Source organism: Poecilia reticulata, chromosome 21 (genome assembly GCF_904066995.2).
Source record: "Poecilia reticulata chromosome 21, P_reticulata-male-v2, whole genome shotgun sequence".
Lineage (NCBI taxonomy): Eukaryota > Metazoa > Chordata > Actinopteri > Cyprinodontiformes > Poeciliidae > Poecilia > Poecilia reticulata.
This window is the reverse complement of record NC_088850.1, coordinates 8570372-8590801: the sequence shown is the minus strand read 5'-3', so window position 1 is coordinate 8590801 and position 20430 is coordinate 8570372. Positions and strand designations below refer to the sequence as shown.

Genomic DNA, 20430 nt, shown 5'->3' with positions numbered 1-20430 from the left:
AAGCGCGAAATGGACAAATTTCTGACAAGAAAAAGACAGAAGAACTCACCGAAAACTGAAATAGGAAAATATGAGACAGTATTTATACTAAACGAATGTAGTAATTGTTGAAAATTTGAATAATAAGCTATGCTGCTGTTTTGCAAAGATGAGTAGTGCTGAAAGATTGTACTCGCTACAGCACTACAGTACTTTAGAATATTACTTAAGTCAAAGTAAAAAGTAGTTATCAAAGAAATTACTTGAGTAAGACTACTTAAGTACAGATAGAGAAAATTTTATGTTATCTGTAAATTCCGGTATTTTAAAAACTAGTTCTGAGGGGAATTGATGCACGCTTACAGTAAATGATAAAGTACGTTTAGTAACAATATATAGTGCTAACTATATTCACTTTTTCTCCAAATGGCATTAAAAGTTCGGTAGATAAAAAATAACGTTAAAGCAAAGGTTGTAAAATAGTACGGAAGCCGAGTGCGGACGTTTTCCGCATATTTTTTTTCCCGATGGTTTTCTCGAGATAACGAGTTAACGAGTCCCAGTTGTTGTGGGAATGGATGGTTGTGCTATACATTTGAACACACCAATCATCTGGCAGTAAGTAAAAGAGGAGCCATTTAAATGTTCTGCAAGCGCCTATATTTCACATGTTTTGAACCAATCTATGTGACCCCGATTGCTCAAACATGTCACCCTCATTAGCCTGGAAATGGGGACAAGTGGGGAGGCCCTAATGGGATGCATGACGATCTCATTATGGGACGAAGCTGCCTCACTGGAGCGTAACATCCCAGGCTGGGATGGTGGGTGTTGGTGCAGGAGGGGAGATGTTGGAGTGTTGAGACTGGGACTGCAGCACCATGAGGTCCGCCACAGAAAGCCCCCCTCTCCTGTTTTTGTTTGCCAGGCAAGCCTCCTTTGTTTAAACCCTCATTAGCAGCACTCAATAGAGAAAGTTTTGCAGAACGGGGGGGGGGCTTCGGTTTGCAGCAGCGCTCCTGGCTTCTTGCAGAGCTGATCCTCCAATACTTTGCAAAGTGACTACGGACCTCAAACAGCTCAGGACAGCATGGACCTTACAGATTATGGAGCCGCAGCCATGAGGAGGGGGAGTTATGATGATGCAGCTGCTTCAATGCATCCTGTGAGTATTGATCCAAAATCTAGAGCCAACTTCTGCTTGTTCTGAAATCACAAACGATGGTCTGAACTGGTGGCTTCTGTTGCTGTACAGCCAGAACTATTTAAATGTTTCCCATCAAACATTAAGAGACAGGAAGCATGAATTTAATCTATTAAATTTATTGGCATCCCTTATGGTTCCTTGAAAGTTGATGTAACCTAAGTAGTTTTTCAATTCATACTTTATACTTTTTCATTAATAGTTTTCAAGTCCCATGAGATTCATAAGCATGATTTGGAACGCCCTTCAAACAGGACATATTAGTGAAACAGATGATTTTCACTCTTCGTTAGTAATTAAAACTTGGTTAAATCTACAGGAAAAATCCTTTTTTTATTTTCTTTTCTTTTATTACTATTGCAAATTTAAATGACTCAACTGGGGCTTTTTCTGGACCGGTGTGCTTCGCCCAGATGGGCCTGAGATTCTGCAAATACTCCTGCCGTCGGGTCTGATGGAAAACATTAAGTAGAAAAGCAGTTCATGCTCACTATGGTGAAGGACCTGTGATGCTGTGGGCCTCACCAGATATAAAATTAAACTTCTTCTAGCTGCACTGCGTTAACAAAAGATGTGCCAAATCGTGATTAGTAGATTACTAATTAATTTGTTAAAAACTTCCCCAAAATGCTAATAAATGTTATACTGAAATAAAATGTACAGTGTGAGATTATGCATTTCCTTTGGAAACCATTCCAAGCATTTTTTTTAATCTAAATGCTATTTAGGTGGCCTTCATACAGACTCATTATTTTTGAAAGATAGTTATTAAATATATGCATGTTAAAAATATTTAGATTAACTGTGGGAAAGCCACATTAAAATATTTTTTTACTATTAAAAGATGGAGATAGATAAAAAATAATTATTAGAGTAGCAAAAGGACTTTAAACTTTTTTATTTTTATTTTTTAAATAACCAACAGAAGGAGTAAGAAAAATCTTTTTCTTGGCTTTCGGTGGAAAACCCCCGCCCCCAATTTCGTCATTTTTATTTATTAAAAATTATGTAATATTTCTGCAAATTAAAATTAAACTACACTTTGTACCTCATTCTACCTTTTAGGGGGCGTAGTGAGGCACTTGGCTGTTTTTTCCGTCTTGCTTGGGGGAGGCGATTCTTGAAGATGACTGAAAAATATTTGTATTATTAACAATACAAAAAGTATTATTAATTAAAAGTATTTAAAGAATAAAGGGGAAAGTTTAATTAACGGAGACCCTTTTATTTAGAACTCCAGTTCCTGTTTGTTTGTGTTTTGCTGTGTTTTCCTTCAGCGTCTATTATGCTTCACCTAATTACTCAGTGCAGCAATTAGAGCACAAAAGCAGCCAGCATGAAAACGCTCCTTGTTTTGGATAAAACACACACAAACAAAAAGCTCAAACTTGTGTTTGAGTCTGTTAGGAAAAACTAAGGCATGGTTAAAACCTGTATTTTACTGACTGTGTCATTACTTTTAATTTAAACCTGGCTTGCATAAAGGTGGACTTTTTTTTTCAAAAGGCAACAGTTGTGACGCTTATTCTAAACATGATTTGGAAAAATGATAAATACCAATTATAAGAGTTTTGTTGTAATTTTAAAAGTCACTGTTTCTATTTTTAGGTATTAAAATAAAGAAAAACCTGAAACTTAATAAAAATACCACAGATGTATTTTCTTCCGTGGGATGTTGAGATTTGTGGAAAATGATATAAATATAAAAAAGGATCTGAAAAGCTTCCTCTGTTGTGGAAATTCAATGCAGTTATTCCTTGAGAAAATAAAAATGAATAAAAAAAAACTTGTGTTTGTTATTATATCTGTATTCAAAAACTTTAGTTGGTTCTTTCTCATTATTTAATCAAAAACCATTGTAGATGATCTAACGAGCCACTTGTGGCTCTGGAGTCTCAGCTTACAGATTCCAACTCTAGTTTATCATGTAGATTTGTTTTAACTCGTATTAAAAGAGAGAAAACATCTTATTTTATTTCATTTAGAATATTGTCATGTATTTTTTTTCATTTTATGATCAAATCTTGTTTAATTTAATCCATCTCTAGTCTTAGTCAGAGAAACATTTTCATTCAGAATCTTTATTAGGAAGTCACCAAAGTCTTTTCCTGTCATAATGCTGCCATGCCTAAATTAACCTAAATTAATCTTTAACCTCCGTTTCTTCTTCAGCACTTCAGACATTTGGCTCAGAGGCGGCGCTCTGCTCCATCCCTCGTCTTTGGGAAGGCCCTTGGGATGCCGTGGTCTCCTATCAGGTGCGAATCATTTACCTCAAGCCGTTGCTACATGTAAACACGTGAAGGTGCATTCACCCACGTGAATTAAGCTTCTGAACTCTTCTGAGATAGAGTTTCCCTCAATTTGTGGTGCTGTTGGTTCTCACAGGTATCTTACATATTGTAAAGTCGAAGAGTCGAATTGAAAGCAGTTGATAATAAAGATAAATAAGAGAAACTAGGTTTCTAGCAGAAAAACTATCAATGTAGTCAAAGGCTAAACTAAAGGTTAAACCACCTGCTTTTCTTACTAATTCTATTATTAGGAAAGTTTCAAATGCCAACATATGTCACCACATTTGCTTAGTCTGCGGATGTTTTTACCAACGAACCTTAATCTTCCATCTAATACTGATTCATAAAACGAAACTGGTCAAAATACCTTGAACTTAATGAAGCAGTTGAAAGGCATTTATTTCCGATGCAGTATTTACAAAAACACATTTCCTGCAGTTTCCTTCTGAAGTTCCGACGCAGGTCAAAATCACAAAACATCTGCAATCATTGGCACGAGCTAATACTTTTAAAACCAGATATAAACAGTGGGGAAAGTCAGTCAAATTATATATTAGACTGAAATATATACAAATAATATTTTCTCAAACTTCTATCTGTTTTGTGAAAGAGTATTAGTCATAATTTCCTAAAATAATCCCAGGGAATGATGCTGCCACTCCTGTACTTCAAAGTTGGTGACTCTTTTCCTGTTTTCCTCCAAATGTTACAACAGTTTTTATGGCCACACACTTAAATTTTGGTTTCAGACCATAAGCCATGTATTTAGAAGTTAATGTTTACAAACCCTAAGCTGCCTTTTTATGTTTCCTGTGGAGTCATGGCTTCTTTCTCTCTGAGTGGCCTTTCAGTCCAGGAAGACACAATACTTAGCTTGATGTGATGTTAGACAAGAAGAAAAGATTATAAAAATGTTTCTGTTAATATTTCTCCAAAATGAATTGACCGTAGGTCCAAACTATTAACATTGATACAAGAACAACACAAAACACTAAATAGTAATCCTTTAATTTGCATGTTTGAAGAGCTTCTTGTGATCCTTTAGCCCAGTAAGAAGAACCGTGTTCTAGTTTAGGTGTCAGACTTCAGAAAGCAGAACTGGCTTAAAACTTTGAGACCAACCAGATCAGAGACGACTAACAGTTTTTTTTATTATTAATCTACATGATTCATTCTGTGCTGATGATATACATAATTATCTCTGAAGTGTGATTTTAAAATGTAACTACACTAATGCTTTTCGGAACTAAACGAAGCGAAAACCAGTTTCTGTCCGTATCACAGTTGCATGCTACGTTTTCTTGATTTATCACGTAAAAACAAATTTAATAAAAGTTCCTGGTTGCAATCTAAAAAAGAAATAACCTTTAAACTTTCTCACATGAGTACTTTTTGAAGCTACTCTACTTCTTCGCAAGCAGGTTTCTGTTTGACTCATCTGTATTTGCTTCCTGTTTGCTTTTGTTTATTACCTGTCTGTTTTTTGTGTTGCTTCATGGTTTGTTTTGTATTTAATTGCATTTTTAGTGTCACCGAAAAAGCATTTGGTTATGTTGTAAGAAACTTCATACAATTCAGAATCACATAATGTAGGACTGTTTATTCGTCGCTGCTAAACACGAGTAATAAAGCTGCCAAATATCTGCATGTTTCTCAAAATCAAACACACACAATTGACTTTAAAGCCTACTTTGTACATTTAGTAAGACACATTTTACTTTTAATGGTATTAGAATATTACAGAAACATAAAAATGTCCCCACACAAACAGGTGGCAGCACTCAGTCTGAAAGTCACACCTCACGCAGAGCAAACAGAGAAAGAAGCACACTTCCTGTCCCCCTGAACCCGCCATGCGTGACACCTGTGACTTCCACCATGTTTACCACTCGGCACGGCCAGGCCGGCCTCAAACACAGATGTCCCCCGAGGGGTTTTACCCACAAACGTTTTGAAACGATACCCTCAAAATACTCTTAAACTTTCCTCTCCGCCATTTTTATGTGTCAACAGGATCTGAGTGATTTAACAACATTTGTCTGTTACGGTTTCAGTTCGCGCTTGGATTTCTATGATTCAAGCCACTTGAATGTGGCAAACAAATACACAAATTCTTAGAAAAAAACCTGTAAATTGTTATCAACTTTTTTTGTACATAAAAGTTTCCTGAAGAAGTTTGTCGTTTAGTTGTCAAACTCATTTTCATTTTGGGCAATATAAAGATCACAAATCTCCTCAAAGGACCAGTTTTGGTAGAAAATATTGATAAAACTACCCATATTAAAAAATAACTGTCTCTGCATTCGATGAGCTCCTCTTAAAGTTAAATAATATTTTCACACATGTAATTTGGCATTATACAGATAAAACTGATTTGATTGATAAAACAATATTTAAGACACAAATGTTATTTGAAGGTTCTAAGTACGTCGCCTTTTCAAGACTATAGGGCCACAAAAACAGTCTTTACATATCCCCTAAAATAAAATTAAAGCTTTAATTTTATTTTAGGAAATACGTTTAACTACTGTACCCTGTTTTGATGTTTTGATAAAACAGTAAAAGCCAAGAAAATCCACCAGACACCTTCTGCCTACTTTAAATCTTGTAAAGTCACACATGTGGGCTCTGTATCGGCCCATCTTGTTTATCAAACGTTTAATCTTTCCAAGCCGTCATCATCAGGGGGCTGCGCGGAGACCCCCGCGGTGGTGGGTGACTTCTTCAGCGCAAAGGAGACAAATGTCAGACACAACCCACCCTCATAAGACCAGCCAGTCAGTCAAAGCTCAGACATTCGACATCATGGAGGAGGGCGGGCTGTGGGTGTTAGTTTCACTCTGGTGGGTACGCCACTGACGTACACATGCTGAGGTTAAACGCAGTTTTATTCTTCTGTTTTTTACTACTATACAATAGTACAAGTGAAAAGCGCTGTCTTTAACATAAAATGAAGCTATGAATTATAATTTTATATCTAAATGATAATTAAAAAGCTTTATCCATAAGACAAAGAAATGTAGTTGAATTCTTGATGTTTTGGTGTGAAAAATTATGACCTCATTTAAAAAAAATGTTTCCAATTCAACCTCAAAAAGCGAGCCAACTCAGCTTCTTATTGACAAAACCACAGATATTAGATCATGCTCTATGTTCTCTTTGCTTTTCTTTTTATTTATGTTGTTTATTTTAGAGTACCAAAAACTCTCACACTGTTTTATTTGTCTTCGTGTTATGAGTCATCAATCGTAGGCCACAGAGAAAACGCAGGGAAACCACCTCCGTGGAAGCGATTTGAATTTCTGCTCCTAACCAAGAGGTAGAGGGATGAGCAAACACCAAAGCTGGTTTCACACTCGCTCAACACAAACCAGTTTGATCTCAGCTTCGACCAGCTTAGACACAAACATCAACAAAAGTGACTTTCCTGGATTCGGTTAATCACTTAAGGCAACTTTTCCGTAACAAATATGGTCCATTTGTTTATCATATTTGACAATCTTCTTCACGTGTTTTTTGGAAAACGGTTGCTAGTTTTTTTTTTACACAGAAGGAAAATGAACCCCTTTGAAGTTTAGCTGCACCTTTGTGTTGTGCTTCCTGATACCTACGAGTCCTTTCTTCCCTGAGTAGGCAGTCTAGTTTTAATGTACACACACAACCATCTATGTGAATTAGAATGTCATTAAGACGTTTATTTCAGTAACTCGATTCAAAAAATGAACTAAATCCTATAGAGTAACTCCACACAGAGTGACATATTTCAAGTATTTCTGGTAATTCTGATATTTATGGATTACAGCCAAGAAATACAAAGTTCAGTTTTGTGGAAAACTAAATTAGGCCATAAGCCCAATGAAAAAATAAATAAAATTATGTCAAAATAGCAACCTACTGAAAAGTATGTGCTTGCAATTTTTCGTCTGTGTTCTTTTTCCATAAATTACTGCTTCGGTGCGGTGCGTCTCGTGTATATTTTCTGTGGGATTTAGGTCAGATGAGTCAGGTTGCAAACAAAGCATAGTGACACCATGGCCTTTAAAGTGAGTATTGTTACTGTTGTGTGGGTAGATGCCAAGACCTGCTGAAAAGCTGCTGATTTTCCAAAAAATTAAATCCAAAATTTACCTGAAAAGAGGACTTTGGAAACACAGAGCAATTCCACTTTTTCTCCTCAGTTCATGCAAGTTGCTTCTAACGTTGTCCCTCATTCAGTCTAGTCTGTAAGAATCTCTCACAAACTCTTGAATCAGCATTGCTACAATATTCATAGGATGCCACTTTATGTGTCGATGGGCATTTTTTTCTTCCACTTAACTTTCCCATGATATTCTTGGGTACACAGCAATAAACACTTAAAGTCAACACACTGAATGTAACAGAAAGTTATCTTTTTGAGTTGAATTTCAATTGTAGAGTACGTTACTGAGGTGAGTTATTAAACTTTTTAATGATCTCCTAAAGCATCGAGTGAACTGACTTTTATTAGGATGTGTCTGTAACTCCCCATAACAAATTAAAGTTTGCCCTCATCTGTTTCTGCTCAGACAACCGGTTAGAGGAAGTTGAAATATTTTGAAGTGCCTTTGAAATATGAGCGCTGTACGTGTCTGGCACTATAAAACGTTTAATATAAAAGCTTGTATATAGAGAACGTAGCTGTATTAACAGTTTGTTTCACGCTTTTGCTTTAGAAGCCTGAGTTTCAATATAGCAAAACTTTTTTTAAGCCTTATAACTTTATATAAAGCACGACCACAAGTATATTTTTCATAATTATAAAAATTAACAACTATCACACTCAACATTTTAATGTGCATGGATGAATAGCAACCTAAAATTAAGCTGCTGATTGTACCCTACAAGTCGCAACTATAATTGGTTCAGCATTTTGCGACCATATAAACTAAGTGAGCTGCCTATCACTACAGTTCTACAGTATTTAAAGACGCCGCTGGGCATTTGTACCACCTACAGAGCTGTGAAAAGTATTGGAGACCTTTTGGCTTTATTGTGTGTTTCACTTACATGTTTCAGATCATAAAACTTATAATGTGTCCTGAAACAGCAAAGCTGCCCCAGAAGGTCATGCTGGCATTATAACAACTGTTGGTGTGACTTTTTTGTTGTTGTTAAACCCCAAATGCAAAGAGTGTTTCACAAAAACAAAGGCAATGTTCTACCTTTGTCTTTCCATTAAACAGAACAATTTCTCAGAAGTTTACATTTTTATAAGTTAATAACAATATATTTTAGTCTTTGTTAAGATTAGTTTCTATAATACATAAAATATGACATTGAAGTAAAACAGAAGTAGACAGTAAGAGGGCAAATACTTTTTTTCACAGAGGAGCTAGTTGGGTACAGTGTCAGCATTATAGTTAGCTAGGCTAACTGTTATCGTCTTTATTAGGACAAACAATTTGAAACTGTTGCAAATGTTGCATAAAATACCAATTTGTGTTGTCCAGAAAAACTACAATTCCAATCTGTGACGTTTTAAAATAAAATGTAAAGAATAAAGCCAGAAATGTTAGCATGTCTGCTTGTTAGCCTGTTAGCTTATCAACTTAACAGTCACTTTTGTTATGATGTTTTACTAAGAGAGCAATAAGGTTTTTGAAAGCATCAGCATAATAATTACAATAGCTATATTGCCTGTAGTAGTCGGTATGAATGCTTTTACATAAATGGAGAATAAGTCAGTTAAAATGTTAATTATATGTCATTAGTGTGAATGCAGGAGTTTTTATATTTTTGTGCTGTTTTATAAAGGGTTTTGGTTTTTTCCTGCAGAGTTTTGTCCAACACTTCAAATCAAAGAGAACCATATAAGATTACCCTGTAATTGAATACATTTCATTTACAATTAAATTATGAAACATTTTAATGCTAATGATGTTCGATTCCAGTATTGTTCTTCAAGTTCTCTACAACCAGAACTTTCTACAGTATATGACTATTTGAGGTTTTCACTACTCGAGACATCGAGACATGAATAAAAAACAAACCAGCAATAATAAAATTTAGAAAGCAGGAAGTGTCCACAACTTGCCTGGATTTACCCTTTTTACACTTGCTATTTCAAACCGATACTAACCCAGACCATCTGCTTTGTTTTTCTAACGATGACCTTTACAAATTTATTAATTTGAATAGGGTGATTTCCCAGCAGTTTAAGGATTTGAACTTCTCTTTCCATTAAAGGCAGGATCTAGGAAGCAGCCTTCATTCTTCTGGAGTCTGTTTGGCCTGGTTAGGCTGAGAATCACTCATTCTTTGGTGTGTGTCCTCTGTCTCAGGGAAGAGGCTCCCTGCTGGGTGTCTGTTGAACAGAGTCCGTTTGTCCTTGGTTTGACCAGCGAGAACGGTGAGCTGCTGCTGGACGAATGCGTCCAAGTCACTGAGGGGACAAAGACTAAGGAGCGACACCTGTTTCTTTTCACTGATGTCCTCATCTTCGCAAAACTAAAGTAAGTTTTCCCCACATTCCTATGGATATATCGTTTGAATTAATCTGGAACATCTAGTTGAGTGGAGTTGATTTATAAGCTTAGAGTTTTTTTCTTCTTCTTCTTTTTAATGGGCTTTCTGTTGAAAATGCCACATGTTTGTTACAGAGTAAAAATGGGGAAGTAGAAACAAACTGTGTATTTTTGAACTGCATGCTTGGACTGTTGGGGAATCTCCCAGCAACGCAGCCCAGTCACACTGAGTTTACATTAATAGAAAAAGAAAGCAGGGTGCTTCCCTGTGAGAGACGTTATTAGATGGGGAAATCAAAGGTATTCCCTTGAAATTTTGTTTTTCTCAGATACGTATTTCAAACCATAAGTAACTTTTATCTGCTTTTAATTTAAGTCAAAGTGCCGATACAGGTACAACATAAATTAACTGTAGTAAAAAGTATCATCTAGCTTTTCTAACCCACAGAACTACTTTAAAACAAACCTTAACAACTTTCACTGTACTTTGTCTCACAGCTCAGTTTAGATCCAATCTGTTTGTAAAAGTCGGTGGAAGTTTTATAGCTTTTGAGTGGGAGGATTTTCACAGTCATCTCTATACCACAACCTACCCACTGTTCCTGTAGATATGCACAGCTGGGACAACAGCACGCTACAGTAAACCTGTTCATGAGCACCAATTACTTCCACAGATGACTTTACGCATCATTACTCATTTTTCACATTTCTTTTGGAGAGACTGCCAGTTGTTTTGGTCACGTGATAAAAGTTGTTTACTGTGTCTTGCTTTAGACACTTTACTTTCAAATTTTTTGATGATTACGTTAGTTGGGGAAAAGATGGTTGGAAAACTGCTTTGGATCATTCACTGTTACAGTTAAAGATGGAAAACTCAATTGGAAAACTGTACAAGACTATTACAAGACCTTGTAATAGCCTTGGTCAGCTTTTTGTTACATACCACTGAGAATTTCTACCTACACACACAATCACATACAGCTCTGGAAAAAATAAAGAGACCACTGCAGTGAACTCCATTGAAAACCTCATGGTTATTCCACCAAATATAGATGTCTGAACTCTTCCTGAGTTAAAACATCAGTATTGTTGTTTCTAAGTGAATATGAACTTGTTTTCTTTGAATTATTCAAGGTCTGAAAGCACTGCATCTTTTTCATTATTTTGACCATTGCTCATTTTCTCCAAATAAATGCTAAATTTGTCAGCAGTTCATGGAATAAAAGAACAATGCTCATTTTACTCAAACATATACCTATAAAAAGTAGGTATATGTTAATATTAAGTGGTCTCTTTATTTTTTCTAGAGCTGTATGTGTGTAGAAAATTTGATTTCAAATGGGATTTTTAAACATTGTATTTTTTGAATTGTTAATTGCTTATATAAGTTTGATGCTGGTCAAGACAGGATAAAAAAATGGCACCCACCAATGTATGTGCCACCTAAGGCTGCATCATTCACACCAATCCTGTTTAGTTCACTTTAATCAAACTCTGGCTCGTTTGCCTAGAAAGTCCAGTTTGTTTGGAGAGGTGTGAATGTGTAATCGAACTCTGATCCCTGCTCTGCCTACCAACCTAGGTCTCGGTTCGGTTGGTATGTGAATGCAAAGCGGACCGGAGACCACTTCAAAAGAAGGAAGTGAACTATAGTGCAGGACATTCTAGTTAAATTTAACCAAAACAAGCGTGGAAGTCTAGAGCCAAAGGGAGAAATGGCTCACGGTCGTACGGATGCTGTTTTGTTGGGTGTTTCACTCAAATATCAGCCTGTTAGTTTTAGAGCACAGGTAGTGAACTGCACATATAGGGAAATTAATTGAAATGTCAAGAACAAATGTAACCTAAAACATCATTTCTCTGTTTCAACAGTGAATGATAAACAGTGGATGGTTTGGAAATTAAACCTCTTTAAAACACTCGTCAACAACAAAACTCTTCAAAACAAAACTACTTTCTGATCATTTTGTTTACAAAGTCTAAAAGAAAAGTCAATAAATAAGATAGAAATTTATGGAACTGAGACTTGCACCACATGGACGCCAAACATAGACATAAATAGAAATCAGAAAAATGATTTAGCTCTCTTATTGCTTCTCTTTTCGGTTCTGCTGAAACAGGTCAACAGCCAGCTACCGCCTAAAGCAAAGAGTGAACTTGGAGGACGTTTGGCTTTGTGACTTTGAGGAGGAAGAGGAAGAAGAGGAGGACGATAGTGGGACAGCGGGGGACGTTGATCCCAGGCTGACTCTTGTCCTGGCTTGGGCTCTCACTTTTTGTATCGTGTGTTTTCGGTGAGAGGTCAAACACACAGTACTTGACTCACACACAAACAGCTGCATGTAAGCAGGTTGATGTGTCTCAAGCAGGATCATGCATTTGTGTAGCAATGAGTATCTTCATGTGATCATTACTTCATCCATGCAGTTTTCAACACTTCTTAAGCAAGCAGGAATAATGAACCCCTGGTTATTCTTTCTTTTAAAGTGAAAGGATATTTGGTTTTTAAAACTTTTCCCTGAAATGTGTGACAGGTGTATCTGTTGTGGTGCATTCACACCAAACGTGTTTTGTGCCTTACATTCAAAGTCTCTTTGAAGGCACATCGAGGGCGCGTAAGGTGCGTAAGACGCGTAAGACGCGTAAGACACGCAGGATGCATCAGATGCGTCAAAATTGCTCTGGTTGTTGTCTCCCTTTGCCAGCCAGTTTGTCAGACGCTCAAAACGCTCCCAAGGCTCCAAATCGCACCACACTGGACAAGCGAAACCTCGACGCGCCCCCACATACAGTAGACTTTGAATGCAGACCAGAGACACCTGAAGCGTGAAACGCGTTTGATGTGAATGCACCATTGGGGTATGTCTATTCTATACCAACTTTGAACGTCTAGACTGACAATTTACCCGTTAGTCTTACCAGAATAACTCAAGTTCAGACAGAATGGATGGATGGATGGCACACATTCTCAATTGGATTTCATTCTGGACTTTGACTTTGATAGCTGTTTCTGTATGTTTAAAAGGAATCTATTATGTACATCTCAAATTTTGCCTGATTTTATACTTTCGTTTGGGTCTCTACTGGTTCCAAAAAAATAGCCTAAGTGCTTAAGAAAATCACCAAGATGTTTTTGGCAACAAAAAGTTTATTCTGTTGGTGTCTGGAAAATGATCCCTGTCAAAAACCTCCCTAACATAACTTCACAAATCAGCAGGCACTGCCCGTCACCTAGCAACCGCGCTGAATTCCAGACCGTCGCCTAGCAACCCAGGTGAAGCTCTTGCACATTTAGTTAGCTACATTTACCGCTGTATGCGCCGTACAATGTCTGCTGAAAATTACAAGTGTTTTGTTGTTGACTTACCATACAGAAACCACTTTGTCCTTTCTTATTAGTATGTGACAAAATATGAAAATGTGAAATGGGAATGAAAACCTTTGAAATTTGGTGTAAACAGTTTTTTTCCTCAAAATGTCTTTATGCAAATCATTAACCGAGAGCATGTGCACATATTCAGTAGTAGAGTGGTCATATGATATGTGGCCTTTCGGAAAATGAGGAAGCACCGAAAAGAAAGTTGGCCTGGAGCATCACAAGACAAAAACTCTACAACAAAAACAGGAAGTTTGGACATCGCCGCAAAGCACGTCTCCGTCTGAGGGAATTAACGGCAGAGGCTGGCAAGAAATGCAGGCCTTTACTGTAAGGACGAAGTGCAGGAAAAACCTTACTCATCCTTTGTAGTCAAGACTTTGTGATTGGCTAAAAGGGAATGAAAGTGTATTTTTCCCTACTGTGAATTTCTGATCACTAAAGCTGCACCAGATGACAAATTGCTCATTTGTGGTGCTTAGTGACTCCCACGTTTCTCGCAAAGTCATCACAATCGAACACTGGGACTGTGTTTTTCACCCATTTTTGTATTCCAAGAAACTGATTAATACCCAAGTGGGTTTTGAGTTGTTGTGTTTAAAGATGAGAACCCTTCTCTTTTTGTCTGTCTGACTGGACTTGAGTTATGATTCACCGTGTGAAGGTTTCACATTCGCTTCGAGTTGGAGCCTTGGATAAACAGCGTGTCGGCATTTTAACAGACAAAACACGAGTGCCGGCCGGTATATCTGATGTTTCAATGCCGAAACCTCACAGGTGAGCACGTGGGTACGCGTATTTGGGTCGCCGTCCTGTTTCCACTGGTGGACACAAAGCCACCGCAGCGCTGCACGTCTATGAGGAAGTGGAAGGTGTCTGAATGGGGCATGCCGTGACGCTGCTTCCTCTCCCCATGACTGAGATACACTTTCCACCAGAGTTGTTAAAAGACGCAGTGGGTGCGCGGCTCGTCTCATTCCTCCCACTGTCAGTCGAGAAGCGTGTTGGAGTCGCTCTGTGGATTTAGTAACTCATACCATGCTGTTTTCTCGCCCACAGCTCGCCTGAGGTGAAAGAACGCTGGTCAGATACTCTTCACAGGTGAGGTCAATATTTAATCCTTTTTACCAAATTTACATATTTTACATGTTTTCTGACTACTGGTGCAGCTAAATATTAAGATCAGGTGGACTGTTGAGTTGAAGCTAAAAATTGATTCATCAAATTCCTGAATGAAGGTTTTGGTTATTATAAACATTGAAACTCATGAGGATTCACTGTTTAAACTCTTAACACCGAGTTTAGAGCAGATCTTGATAGAAACGTGCAGCATTTTGAAAACATTTTATATTTATCGCCATTGCAGAAAAATTAGAGACGCAAAAACAAGGACTGGTTGTGCTTCTTCCTCACCCCCGGACGTCCTCATGAAGGTGTTGAGTGGCAGCATCGCTGTAAGTTTGCACTGCCACGTTAAACTGGAACTCCATTGAACAACAATTCAAGCTTACTGTTAAACAATTGCACTTCTCATAACATCTTTCTTTTGGTTACAGACTAAAACTCTAACAGGAGGTGGCATGGAGCAAATAATTGTGCTTACACCGGAGGTAGGTCAAAAGATAAAGTTATTGTGATCAAAAAGTTGTTTTTTTGTGTAAATAAAAAACACATTTTTTTTGTGTAAATATGTATATATATATATATGTATACACTGCTCAAAAAAATAAAGGGAACACTTAAGTGTTCCCTTTATTTTTTTGAGCAGTATATATATATTTAATGCAAGTGTAGATATGTGCAGGATGTACAGTACGACTTTATATTGTTGCAAAAATCTGATAAGGAGATGGGAGGTGACTGCTTATGCCTCTGGTTACATAACCTTTGATCATTCATTTTGGACATGTTGCTAAGTGCTATGTGGTTTAAAATTGAAAAAGAGCCCCCGATTCTTCTGCTTTTGCTCTTGCGTGCTCATGTTCCTCTTCCATGTTCATCACCACATCTCTTTTCCTTTATTATGTTGCCAGGGTGATGCGAAGAGCTGCGCTTTGTCAAAGCAGTTGAACAATCAAGAGGAGCGACTGACACAATCCTCTGGTGAGTTTGAACAATTTTTGCACACGTCTTCCTCTGTGTCTCTCTCTCTCTCTCGGGGTGGCTATGGTGCAGGTCTCTGCCACCGTGCAGAGGGGGAGGGCCCATTAGGTTTGAAAAATTAACCGCAGAGTCGAAAAAAAAAGAAAAATCTAGCGCCTGCTTAGGAACAAAACAAACTTTTGTTTGCACCGCACTTGACTCAGTCATGTGATGTGTTACCAGATTATGCTAACGGTGCATTTGTCGTCTTCAGAAACCAAATGGAACCTGGTGAGGAACAGGATGAAGCTCAGGAGGACTTCCAGCAAGGCATGCCACGCAAATAAAGGCACCAAGAATCAGCTGTTTGGGCAGCCACTTAGCAACATCTGCCCAGATGACTACTCGCTTCCCAAACCCATCACAGTAAGTTTATTTTGAAATGTTGAACCTGAAAGGAAGCACAAAAATCTTTTATCCCATGTTTCTGAACAGCAAACACCTACTTTGCTGCATGTTTACTCACTGCATCTTACTCCCATCAGGACCTGCTGCTGCTGCTGAGGAAGAGGGGCCCGTCTGCGGAGGGAGTGTTTCGGAAGCCTTGCAACACCCGGCTGATGAAGGACCTCAGGGAGCAGCTGGATAACGGCACAGACGTGGACCTGGAGGGTCAGCAGGTCCATCTGCTGGTCGGACTGCTCAAAGTGAGTAACACAGAACACACTGGCATTCTTAAGATTAAATCGCCTTTTTTTTTTTTACAACTAGAAATATTATTGGTTTGCAAAAAAACCCCACATTGTTACAACAATTTACCGCAGCTACTATCCGTTTTTCATCATAGCTGCCTTTAACACTAAAGAAACCATCTGTACTATGAAGGATCTTAAACCATCTTAGAATTTTTTTTTTTTTTTTACTGTTCCTGCAGCTCATTTCTTTTTACTTTATTTTTGCAGTGTTTCCTGAAGGAACTTCCCCACAGCCTGCTCAGGTCTGACCTTTACAACAGGTGGACAGCAGCTCTGGACCATGAAGACACCGAGCAGCGAACTCTGGAAATCAGAAAGTGAGTAAAACTACACCCACTCCCAACTGGTCTGCCCAGAGACATTTTTATCACCTGCATCCTCTTTTCAATGGAAGATGTGGTATTTATATGTGGAAGGACATCTTTTGTGTCTTTTTTTTATCAATGCTTGTGCGGTTAACAGCAGTCAAAGGTTTCTCTGAGTGGAGTTTTTTTTCTGCAGAATATCCCCTGTCTTCCATCTGTAGGCCGTACAAAAGCCACTTCTTCTTTCTGTGTCTGATCAGTTTAAAAAAGGGAACAAACTCTGAGCAAGTTGAAGACCGCCAAACTTATCTCCTTCCTGTTCTTTTTCTCTTCCTTCCTCCGCTGCCAGGGTACTCGATGATCTTCCGGGGCCCAACAAACTCCTCCTGCAGCACCTGGTCTGCCTCTTCCACTGCATCCTGGAGAGCTCGGACATCAACAAGATGGACGCCTCCAATCTGGCCGTGTGCATCGGCCCCACCCTGCTGCAGCTGGATGGCACGCCGCTGGACGTGCAGAGGGAAAAGATGCAGAAGGTAGTAACTCTTGAGATGAATGTGCTCTCTCACTTTTTCTGCTTTGAAGCTTTGTGGTTTGCTGTGCAGAAAACCTCATGAATTTTCACAAGCCAGATCACACTTGCAAGGGACTCTTACCTCTAGATTATGGTGTAGAAACGAAATTATGTTCTGTCTGGATTGTTTTACAGTCTTTTTCCTCTCTTTTTTTTTCCTGCAGGCCACAGAACTAACTCAGTTCCTGATTGAGAACTGCATGATTCTTGGAGAAAATATTCCATGCTTGCTGGATACAGATGAAGGTAATTAAAGACTAACTCATAATTAGAGTCCAAGGTGTGGCCTTTAAAATTCTTTCCTTTGGCAGTGGTTAGCTAACAAAATATAAAACAATTGATTCAAAAATTTGGGAAATTCAGTGAAGCCATTTTCATGTTTTGGATCTTTAATGATATACATTTTATATACAAATAAACAAACTTTTGCATGAATTTTGTGGGCCACCAGTAGTTCAAATTTGCCAGTTTAGGTCCCAGGGGCATGAAGTTTAGACACATTTTCTCTAGAGACTAAACCAACACATACACTGTATCTATTTGTGTTAACTGTGTCTCTTTCCCACCATGTAGACTCCCTTTCCTCAGTCCACCACGACTCTGCGTACGACAGCACTGACCCGGATGGCGATGGAGAGGCGGGAGAGAAGAGAAGCTCCACAGTTGGAGGCCGTGGCTCGTCTTCTTCATATTCATCCCTCAGTCCCAGCATAACCACCTCGTCCTGGCAGTCCGACGCCGCCTTCAACAACAAGGCTCCCTTCAACCGCCGCTGCTCCGAGCCCATCCTCCTCCTCCCGGAGAGTCTGGAGAACCTGTGCAGCCACGCCAGGAGCCACGACGACTGCTCCATGCAGCGGGACGACTTTGATGGCCAGCCGCTGAAAAAGCAGATCTCAGACGACTCCTTCTTGCTGAAAAGCCGCGGTGGAGCCAGCTCGGTTTTGTCTTTCCCCAAGCTGAGCTGCAGCTCCAACATGGATCTGCTGCCTTACATGGGCAAGGACTGCTCTTGTTCTTCCCTGGAGAGCACCGCCTCGAACCAGTCGGAGAGCTCCGTCTTCACCAGTTCCCCCATGGGCTCACCAAGGAGTTCCAAGAAGGACAACAGTCAGGCATTGGTGACGACAAACGGCAAGCTGGACGTTCCCAGGCCGATTTCAGAGGAGAAGAGGCGATCGCAGTCCATGAGGGTGACCTCTAAGGTCCTGATGAGAACCAGGAGCTTGGGTGCCTTCAGCAGAAGCAGCCTAAAGAAGGACGCTCAGAAGGAAAACCCCTTCCCAGAGACTCTTCAAGAGGATTCGCAGAGTGAAGCAGATCCCTCCGCCGACGTTCTGCACAAGCCACGCCCTCTGTCTGCCATTGAAGTGTTCAAGCGAGTGGACAGCAAGCTGCCCTCCAGGCCTCCATCGTATGAGCAGGCAGTGCAGAACATAGCGCCCCCGCCACATTACAGCTCCATGACCGTACAGGACGCCATAACACAGATTAGGAGGTCCCGCCCTTCCTCTGTGAACTATGACCTTCCAGTCAGAGAGTACTCATACAACCAGGACTGCTTCTCTCAAACGGCACAGGACACAATCGTGGAGCAGCGGCAGCCGTTTCGCCAGAGGGCGATGTCCGAGTCGGTGTCCAAGGGTCAGCATGAGATGGTGTCCCGGAGATGCAGCCAGCCAGTGTTCGAGGAATTTTCATATGCAAAGGAGTCTTACGTTTGAAAATACTAAAAACGTTCCTCTAAAGTAGAAATAATTGAGTGAAGCTGAAGCAAAGAGTTTGTTTCTTTCTGTCCCAGATTCGATCACAGTTTTTGTATAGTTGGTCTTCCAATGATGCCAGCATGTTTCTCTATGCATTGTAAATATGCTTGCAGCACAATTTTTGTACAGAAACGTTTATTTTTCACCTTTTTGTTTGAATGAATGTCAGCGATGTGCCTCCTGTGAAGTTGCACATCCCCAGTAGTACTATTAAAGTACAAACATTACATTATATGTAGTTACCATGATAGATATTTAGTCTATCGCCTTGTGAAGCTATGAACACAGTTTGCTGTGGATGAAATATGCTACGAGTTTCTATGTTTGGTGTGTTTTATGTGCAACACATGACATCAAGCACAGTTCATTTTTCTTTCTGGTTTTGCTTTTTGTGAATGCACTTCACTTTTCACAGTCTTCCTCTTCCACTACACTAAAGCACTTTTAACAACGACTAGTTATGCTTTTCCTATTTGTATGCTAAATTGTAAATAGGTTTACACGCCAGAAGATACAAATGTCTGATATTTGTAAAGCCCAAATAATATAAATGGTTCTAGATGACTCTGTGAGAAAATAAAATAAAAATAAAGTACAAAAAAATAAAGTAAGTCTTGGCTGTCTTTTTAAGAGCTCTTTTTTGTAAGTCTTTGATTTAAATAAACGGAGGCCTCATTTGTTGCATCCTAAGCTCATTAGCAGCAGAATTAATGAAAAAACGTAGCAAATAACTTGCTGGGCTCCACTTCCTTTTACTTGATGTGTTGCATAATGACAGCAGCCAGCCTTATTAAGAGAACAGCATGTTCTGGCTCACGCTGCCTGCTAAAACTGATAGAAACCAGACAGCGTCACATGGACGGATTTGGTTTTTCTGCGAATTGCTGTTCCTCTTCTCTGTGATGGTGCGATGGGCTGATGCCACCGCTTCTTCCTTCCTTTGTAAAACATATTTAACACAGCTTCCTTCCTTAAGAAGTTGATTAAATTCATTGCATTGTTGCATCTGATTGAGAAAGAGGAGGCCTTTGCAAACTGTTTAAGCTGGATGTTAAAATAGCAAACTAGTACATAAAATATTCGATAATAATTGAAAGAGGAAGATCTTTCAACACATTAAGCATCATAAAAGTCAAACATTGCAAAGTAAATTCACACAATCTTCATCTTAGACCTTCCCTTAACATGTTTGAATTTGAGGAAAAAAAAAAAAGTAAACAGAAACTAGAGATCTTGTTTTAAGAAATGATAAATGCTACTGGAAAAAGCATCATGAGTTGCAGCATTGACAACAGAAGTCATTACAAGTTTAAAACAATCCTCAGGTTAGGTTCATAATATGAATCATACGTCTCAATTTAAACATGCACACCTAAGTTATTAAAAAGCAAACATGAAAAAAACTTAAGTCAACATGTTTGTGCATCTGCGGTGAATCTTGCGCAAGATCTTTGCCACAAATAACTTGTGGTTAGACAATGGATTGTTTCCAAACTCTAAACACCAACAATAATGGGTCACATGATGCTAGAGATTCAGACAGACAAAACAAACTCATGAAAGATTTCGCATGAGAAAGCATCTGTTGAGATTGAAGAAACTACTTCAGA

The 20430-nt window shown here is 38.9% G+C and overlaps 1 protein-coding gene across 1 annotated transcript; it reads left to right on the top strand.

The window, feature by feature from the left end:
• Positions 1 to 317: 317 nt before the first annotated feature.
• Positions 318 to 19427, top strand: tagapb (T cell activation RhoGTPase activating protein b). The gene is made up of 14 exons (XM_008397522.3): positions 318 to 1144; positions 3356 to 3441; positions 9780 to 9950; positions 12083 to 12256; positions 14398 to 14439; positions 14705 to 14792; positions 14895 to 14948; positions 15372 to 15441; positions 15695 to 15846; positions 15966 to 16127; positions 16383 to 16492; positions 16830 to 17016; positions 17219 to 17300; positions 17628 to 19427. The coding sequence occupies exons 1-14, from the start codon at positions 1070 to 1072 to the stop codon at positions 18776 to 18778; spliced, it is 2604 nt and encodes an 867-aa protein (XP_008395744.1). The 5' UTR covers positions 318 to 1069; the 3' UTR covers positions 18779 to 19427.
• The last annotated feature ends 1003 nt before the right edge of the window (positions 19428 to 20430 follow it).

Bases quoted from the DNA above. Each gene is read 5' to 3' on its own strand.
- tagapb (XM_008397522.3), top strand. From the start codon at position 1,070: ATGGACCTTACAGATTATGGAGCCGCAGCCATGAGGAGGGGGAGTTAT. The intron at 1,145-3,355 runs GTGAGTATTGAT...TTTCTTCTTCAG, and splicing joins CAGCTGCTTCAATGCATCCT to CACTTCAGACATTTGGCTCA. The intron at 17,017-17,218 runs GTAGTAACTCTT...TTTTTCCTGCAG, and splicing joins AGAGGGAAAAGATGCAGAAG to GCCACAGAACTAACTCAGTT.